Below are 8,524 nucleotides of genomic sequence, written 5' to 3'. Positions count from 1 at the left end.
TCGTTTAATTAAATTAAACTCATTATAATTTAACATGATATAAATTACACATTACACAGATTTAAATGCGGCTAACACTTTGACCTACGATAATTTTATTTCATTTAATTACATATAATTATGTATATATTTATTTATCAATTTGTTATTTTAATATTTACTCAACGAGTGATGTCACGGTTCCCAATGACAATTTTCTATTAATTATTATTATTATTATCATTATTAATTTTAATATTTTTAATTGCGGAAGAACGACAGTCACCGAAATAAATATAAAGATAATTAAAGAAATAAAGTTTTAATAAAATAAAACTAAAATATTATTTTTCGGAATAAAGGCTGAGGTGACTTGTCATCGTTACTCTGGCGAAGACAATAGTCCCTACTGAATGTAATTTCTCGAGGTAGAAAGATGCCCATTTAATAGAGCAACCGTCGTGTGTCCTCCTTTTCTTTGTTTTCAAAGTTGCCGTTATTAAGAAAGAAAAAAAATTAATAACAATAATAATAACAATAATAATGAACAGAAAGAAACGAGACGCGAATATTAATTTTGTCTTTTGCTTACTTACATAATAATGTATCCATAAATTCTGAACAATCAAATTCAATTATAACATAACAAAATATTTTTTTTTTTTTGCTAAAATTAATTAGTTGAGGCAAAGCCGACTTACATTAAAATATTAAACAATTTGTTTGCTTTACCTCTGTTGCAATATAAATTTTAAATAATAATTAACATTTTTTACGTACAAGTATGTCGTAAAAAAAAAATCCCATTGTAAACATACAAGACAAGTTTAAAAAAAAAATAGAACAATGCAAACAAAATAATAATAATTGTTTGGGCCTTGAGGCAAACTTATACATAAACATAATTAGTTTTAATAACGAAAAAAAAAATTAACGATCATAATAACTGAAAAATAAACAGATAATAAATTTAACTTGTCTATATAAATTTAATGGTACGTACGACTGCGTACGTGTTATATAGATGTATATATATTAAGTGTCTTGTGTTGTGTGATGACGATGATGGTACGACGGGAACGATATCGATGGCAATGACGATGGCTTTTAAATGACGGTGACGATAGCGCCGGCGCGATGATGATGATAATGATGCTGATGAAAATATATATATGCTCTGACAAGTTGTATTTAAATACGCTCAGCGACGTTAAAACGAGTTAAAGTTGTTGTTGTTTTAATTGTTGTTCGAGTTTTAATTTTTTAAAACCTTGTTCACTTGATGAGGTTTGAGTCTAAATTTGGATTTGGATTAGGCGAAGTGGCAGAGGTTGGTGATACTTGGGCTCCGGATCCTACAGCGCCCTTGCTATCGGATAAACTAGCTGATCCAATTCCACTAGAGCTGACACCTCCACCGCCTTCTTTCATTTTCTCACAGTAATCCGCAAATATATCACGAAACCGTGACCAAGATTTTTCCGGCACGGTTATGGCTGTTCTGAAGTTTGTTTTGACCTACAATGCATTTATTGTTTGTGAAATTTAATTTATTATTCACAATAATTGAACAAAAGAAAACAAAAAAACAAACAAAATTAATAATAAATTAATTAACTTACCTCGGAAATTCTCATGTAAATACCACGATTGTTTTGTCCGATATCGAAATAAAAGTTTTTGTTGTCAACGCGCATATAACGACCCTCAGGTAAATCACCTTTGAATCCACCATCGTCGACACCGAATTCTTCTAAAAGATCCGTTAGTGCATCACGAAATTCAATCATTCCCTGTGCGGGTATAGCTATTTGTGTTCTTGGACCGCCTCGTGTTATCGTTTGAGATACCTTTGTAAAGAGAATAGATAAATGTTTATATACAATTAACATTTAAGGGGCACCACTAGTGTGAAGTTTTGAAAAAATCATTTTTTTTTGCCTTTAAAAATAGCATACTAAAATTTAAAGTGCATATCTCAAGTAGTTTTTGAGTTGCAGCCGCTAATCGGTTTTCAAAACTAAATTTTTAAAAATTGCCGCAGTTAACTCGGAGACAAATCATCTGATCGACTTGATTTTTATTACAGCTGCTTTTTATGTTTCTCTATACCACGAACCTCCAGTTTTCCGATCGAATAGAAAATGCAATTTTGCTAGGCCAAAAATTATCAAATTTTCGCGCGAAATTTGAAATTTTTTTTAAAAACACCGCCATTTTGTTAAATTTCAATGTTTTTTTCGATCGAGGATCATGTTACGGACAATACCTTCTAGTTTAATAAACTTTTTGGTTTTTTATTTCATCTACTGCAAAGGTCGCTGTCACTGTATCAGTGGGGACATTTTTTTGAGCCTCAGGAGATTACGAATAACTCGCTGAATTTTTAATTTTTTTGTCAAAAAATTTAATCATGTATGTATTATATGTCCACAAATATGTTCTTATAACATTAAATTATTCAATGCAGTAGTTTTCTTTAAAAAAAAATCCAAAAATCACCTTTTTTCAGGCGGTCACACTAGTGCTGGCCCATAATTAATTAAACTAATTAAATTATAGTGTAGGTAATCAAACTAATCAAGTGTCTGTTCCCTCTTTGGTATAGCGATTTTAATTGGCGATAATAAAAAAATTAAAAAAAATTAAAATGATGTATACAAGTGCTGGTACATACAGTGTGACTCACCCGCAGGAAACGGCCACGGGAATTTTCCTTAAGATCCAAATAATACCGCCTATTGTCTTTTACCATCATTTCTGATTTAAGTTTTCCATCCTCTGGTACATTCTCCGGGTTCGGTGGACCTATTTAATATAATTATATTTGAATAGCAAATTATATTGCAGCTAGCTATTATTATTATTATTATTCAAATTAAAACCTACCTAGCGACGCGTAAAAATCACTGAACGTCGAAAGATGATCACGGAATTCTGAGGCTGTACTTAAGGCTAGAAATATTTGACTACGCCTGCCATCTGCTCCGATCTTGGAAAATTAAACATCAAAATATTATGCATTTAATAAATTAATAATAAATTAGTTTTTTAAATTATTTACCTCTGCAACTTTGATAAATCTCCCGCGTCTATTTTGTTTGACATCGAGGTAGAATCGCTTGCTTTGTATTTGAAGCATCTTAGTCGCCAATTCTTGTTCACTCTGTTGACCATGCTGACCTACAAAAAAAAGAAAAAAAAAAAAAAAAAAAATAATAAATAAAAATATTTAAAATGAAATAAAAAATTAAAAATTTTTATTGGCATTAAAAGTGGCCTATAAAATAAGTAGACTAGAAAGATTAGTTGGGGTAGGACAGGCATCTCAATAAGGCGAATAGAGTAATGTTGCTAGTCTTGGTAACGATCAATAACAGCTGCGGCCTGGGGTCAATGACCCTCCGGGATCTCTGCACCACCCTCTTTTGGCCCACTATTTCCTTTTCATCCTTTGGCTCGTTGCTGAGACCACCATCTTGCTAATTTAAAACCCTCAAACTTTAAATATATAAACCGCATTACGTACTAGTTTGCTGGATGCCGCCGGGAATGGGAACGGGACTGAGATCGCCCTGGAATATCCGGCTCTTGAACATCTTTGTATATCTTTTTACGATGTAGCACAAATAATCTGTTAGATACTGGCTTCAACCAACTGCTCGTCGTATTTTAGATGTATCACCATCAACATCCTTAGATAATATGTAACTTCTCAGTGATTATTTTGCTGACACTCATTAAGTATCACTTTTCACCTATGTGCTTTCTTCCCATACTGATCATCATCATCTGTGTCAAGTTTCGAACACTTCCTTCCGCAGTTCATCCTCAAATGACCCTTCAGGCATCCTCTTGTCTGGATTCCCAGGGTCACCATCGTAACCCATTGGTCTTGACAAACAAAAACATGCTTTCTATTCTTCTTCCCTGAAGATATTTATCCAGTCAACCGACCTCAGACATTTTTTGTTACATAACTTTGACACTGCCCCTATTTTTTTTTATCCCCAAATTTTCTGAATAAATTTAAAAATTTATTTTGCTTGAGTACAAAAAAGTAATAGACCAAAAATTAAAACTGTGTCAAAGAGACAAATGTTGACACCCGTAGGAATAATCGTATGAGTGCATTGATCCAACAGCGCTGCGCGATTTAGCTGCACCGTGACCTGCCTCAATGACAACTGCATCCCAGAGAAGAAAGCTCTCTTGGTTCCAAGAGCTGCCACTGTTAGTTTTATTGCATCGCGGATGCGCCGACGCCACCACGCGACAACAAGACCACGAGTCTCCCGTCAAACGTTTATCCACCCAATAACATACATCTTTATTCTGTCGACTCATACTGTTCTATTCGACCGCATCTTAATCATTCAATAACAATAACAATATTAACAGCAATAGTAGTACCAGCGCCAGCGGTATCACAAATATCCATGTACATAAAAAAAATTAATTAATTAATTAATAATAAACTTAACCTTCTGGATGCCAATATTGGATCTTATCCATGGTATTGTCTACTTCCCAGCCATTGGACATGCAATTTTTTTTTTCAATATCTCTCAGCTTCATATGTCTCTGGTCAAATTCATAAAAATAAATAAAACTCTCGGCTCATTTAATTGGAGCGAATATTTAAAAAAGTATCAAAGCGCGCGCTGCCGGTGGCCAAAATTTACAATAAAAAAATGACAGAGTCACCAAGACGTTAGCGGGAATACTAATCGAGAAATGAGTGATGAAGCGTGGCCGTGTAGTCAGCGATGACACATCGGGTTTGCGGTAAAAACACTTACAGTATTCCTGTCTCTCTCTTCTTGTTGTTTTGTAGCCGTGTGCCAGACTTAAGTCATATAATATTACATATAATTTAAATGCTGATGACTTTTATTGACACGGTACGATAAAAGTGTAATAATATAAACCATACTCAGTACACCAAGTGTAGTAAAAATATTAAATGGTACCGATGACGTACCGGTCATTCATCGAGTCCATCGTCATCCCTGTGGAATGCGTAGATCGCGCGAATCGCCGATTACATATCAAGCGCGCGAATCGTCATGCGCTTTCATGTGCTCCTGTTTGATGTACATAGTCGTCTGTCCTCTTGTAAGGCCACGTGACATCCCACTGTTTGAGCCATGTGACCGCATCCCCACTTTTGATAAAATGTTGTGACGTCACGTAGACAGCTGACGATCTGGGATACGTCTTTTAGAGATTTTCCTCCATACCAACCGGTACTATCGACTTCTACTCCATTATTTTTTTTAATTATCTTCTTTACATTCTTCTGTTCATCATCATCATCTCATCATCATCATCTCATCAACATCATCATCATCAGTATTCTTTATCTTTGCTATTCTGCTTAAAGTTTAACTAAAATTTTATCATCAGAAAAATTATTGCAGTAATTAAAACATTAAGTAAAAAAATATTTCGAATTAATTTTAATATTTGTCTACTTGAAGAGCTTACGCAGCAGTTAATATGCTGATGATTATCTGATGATGAGTTTCTATTTTAAGAACTCGTATAAAATAAATAAAAATTGACGTAAACTTCGGCGCAGACTCACTCGATGACGTTTTAAAGTGGGCGCGTTATTCAAACCCGACTTTTGTAATAATAAATTACTACTTAGCCTTGCGATTGTCTTCATTGATTAATTAGCATATATATTTACAAACTTTTAAATCGATATACGATTCATTATCATGTTTCATAACACTATCAGTTTACTTTCTTTGACGTATTTTTACTCCAATAAAATAATACAAATAAATATTTTAAAATTTTACTTACCAGCATCAAAGTCAGCTCCTCCAGCATCCATGCCTCCGGAATTTCCATACTCTAAAAAAAAAGTTTAAATAAATAAATAAAATGTAAATTTAAATGAATTACTCTAAAGCTAAACTGATAATCTCTACTATCAAGAACATTCTCATTTTTACAAATAACGTTTCATAATTATTTAATTTTTTTTACATTAAATTTATCAATTCCGGATGTCATATTTTTTTGATAACAGTATACAGAAAAAATTAATCTCTACGATTTAATTTATTTAAGAATGATAGTAATGGAAAAATACACGAAAAAAATTACTTTTGGAGTAAAAAGTTTTACTCAACCCAAATAAATTTTTACTGGCAATAAATTTTTCGCATATGAATTGAAACTGGAAATTTATGAGTGTGAATATAGCAGACATCAAATTAAAAAATTTTAATAAATAGAGTAAATGATTGATAAAATAAAATTTAAAAAAATGCGCGGTAAAAAAATTTGAAAATTAAGCGCATTTTTTATAAACATTATTTTTTTATAATTTTAAATTTGATGTCTGCTACATTCACACAGGTGAAAATTTTACTAGGGCGAGAAAAAATTCTTTTTTTTTTTTTTCATTTCATATTGAAAATTTTTTCTTGCGCCAAGTAATAATTTTTCTCTATACATAATCTAATTAACTAGATAAATGGAATGCTAACTTTGGAGTGAAAATATTTAAAAACCTCGAGATAAATACTGAGAAGCCATAACTATGATAATAAATATTAAAAAAAAAAAGGTTATGTTGAATTGTCCGGCTTAGTATGTAGTCATATAATCAAATCGATTACATCATAAGCGCGTTGCCTGTACGAGGTAAACTCGTCAAGGAAGCTAAACTCATTTACGACCTTGACAAAACAGTTTAACACACCGACATACATCACAACAATATATATATGTATATATATATAATAGAACGATATTGAATAGCGTTATGTACATTTACATATATATCGTGTGCTAAAAATTAAATAGAATATGAGGAATTATAATAATAATAATTATTGAATGCAAGAGTAACACCCCAGGGTGATGATGAATAAAAAAGTATGTGTAGAATACACAGAGAACAGAATGGTGCAAAGGAGCATAAAAAGAGATGGACAAGAGTCCAAAGATAGAGAGGGCTCTCTTGGCCGACGTCGACAGCCATCTTGGATCTCGAGTCGTTGAAAAATAGAAATTTTTTTCGGCGTCTGACAGAACGCCACGAGGACCACGAAACAATTTCGAGCGCTCGTCAACGCACGTCATTTAAATAAAAATAATGTCTGAAAAAAAGCTAAACGTTTTTTAAATTCAAAAGTTCAGAGCAAAAAAAGTTTTAAAAAATATTCCGCGATTAGTACCAAGGATAGTCCGCACTCCAAAAAAGATGTCGGCAGTATGTTATATATTTTGGTGACACGGGCTACGCTATCTCTATCTATCTCTATCTCTCAATAGGACTATGTCTCTTGCTTACTTTGCGGTTGGTCGTCCAAGCTCTCCCTGTCAGACATGATTGTTCCAGGTTTATTGCAGCGATCACCAGCAGCAGCTTCTTGTCTTCTTCTCGAGCCTTTCTTCACCTACGTTACCAACGTCACAACACAAGAGGAGCTCCGAAAGAGCTCCCGGCACTTGTCCTCCGCGCTCACCAACTTCGACACCCAGTTCGCTCCCTCTTTATTCTCTCCCTCTTCGTCGGTTCTATCACGCTCTCTCACTTCTGTCAATCTTGTATATACGTGTATATGTAATACATATATACCAATAAATATATGTATCTATATTTTATATATATAACTGTGTACTCTGGCTCCTTTTCTTGTTTCTCTACAAAGGTTTTATAATTAACACCAACTTATTTTTAAAAAAATTTAAAAATTACTCCATGATGGTGGGATTTGTCAGCGTATACTTACTGGATTAACGGGATAGGATTTAAAACGACAAAACCAAACCCACAGACTTTTTAAAATTTTTCGTAGCTACACTCCACCACGGCCGTCCGACCCGCCGACCATCCACGGCACCAAGTCGTCACCCTCACCACCTTGCTCTCTCTCTCCACGCTCGTTCTGCTCCGACTCAACTGACGATTCCTCTGTCGTCTGCTCGACTTGGACTACTATACACAGTACACCCGTTAGCTAACACTACACCACACTATTTAACACACTGTACATCACGTACACATATATGTATATACTTTTTCTTCTTTCTTCTTCTCTCCGTACACCAGCACGTATCACGGCCCAGGTCCCACCGATCTCGTTATTGTACTCTATACACACCAGAGCTACACTAGCTCAGGCTTGCCCTTCACCAATTTTTTATCACCCCCGGCCCCGTCACGACACACGCAATCATGTACATGACATCCGCAAATTCTACGGTTACAATCCAGCCAATCACGCAAACCCGACATACATTTCTGACATTCTTCTGTCTCACTTTGACGTTTTGTTTTTTGCTAACTGGGTCTTTGTTTTTTGCGCGTTATCGTCTGTAAAAGGAATTTGTTTTCTCGACAGCTGGTTCCTGGTTTGGGTGCTGGGTGTCGCTGCTTTGTAATTCTGGTTGTGTTTAGTTTTGGCGCCAAATTATGGCTGTTTTTAAATTCTTAAAAAATACATGAGACTGAAGTTAGCTGTCTAATAATTTTTGGATTTTTTTTTAAAACATAAATTATATTAAAAAAAATATT

General features: G+C 34.0%; 1 protein-coding gene across 2 annotated transcripts; it reads right to left on the bottom strand.

Annotated features, from left to right (window-relative positions):
• Positions 1-60: 60 nt before the first annotated feature.
• Positions 61-8,185, bottom strand: LOC103570008 (transcriptional activator protein Pur-beta-B). 2 transcript variants are annotated; one of them, XM_008547592.3, is made up of 8 exons: positions 7,740-8,185; positions 7,298-7,650; positions 5,797-5,847; positions 3,044-3,162; positions 2,869-2,971; positions 2,657-2,787; positions 1,602-1,829; positions 61-1,497 (listed from the first exon to the last, which is right to left on the bottom strand). In XM_008547592.3, exons 2-8 carry the CDS (start codon positions 7,332-7,334, stop codon positions 1,255-1,257), a joined length of 912 nt encoding a protein of 303 aa, XP_008545814.1. In that variant the 5' UTR covers positions 7,335-7,650; positions 7,740-8,185; the 3' UTR covers positions 61-1,254. The 2 variants fall into 2 exon arrangements, with proteins under 2 accessions (XP_008545814.1, XP_008545816.1); XM_008547594.3 differs by having other exon boundaries at positions 2,669-2,787.
• Between the last annotated feature and the right edge of the window lie 339 nt (positions 8,186-8,524).

The sequence above is a fragment of the Microplitis demolitor genome, chromosome 10, assembly GCF_026212275.2.
Source record: "Microplitis demolitor isolate Queensland-Clemson2020A chromosome 10, iyMicDemo2.1a, whole genome shotgun sequence".
Classification (NCBI taxonomy): Eukaryota; Metazoa; Arthropoda; class Insecta; order Hymenoptera; family Braconidae; genus Microplitis; species Microplitis demolitor.
The sequence above is the reverse complement of the archived record's forward strand: the minus strand, read 5'-3'. Positions and strand labels throughout refer to the sequence as shown.

What these genes read in the sequence shown, in the direction of transcription:
- LOC103570008 (XM_008547592.3), bottom strand. Translation starts at nt 7,334, where the DNA reads ATGTCTGACAGGGAGAGCTTGGACGACCAACCGCAAA. An exon ending in TGATTTTTACGCGTCGCTAG is followed by an intron (nt 2,788 to 2,868) that starts GTAGGTTTTAAT and finishes TATATTAAATAG; the next exon opens with GTCCACCGAACCCGGAGAAT. An exon ending in TTTACATGAGAATTTCCGAG is followed by an intron (nt 1,498 to 1,601) that starts GTAAGTTAATTA and finishes AATGCATTGTAG; the next exon opens with GTCAAAACAAACTTCAGAAC.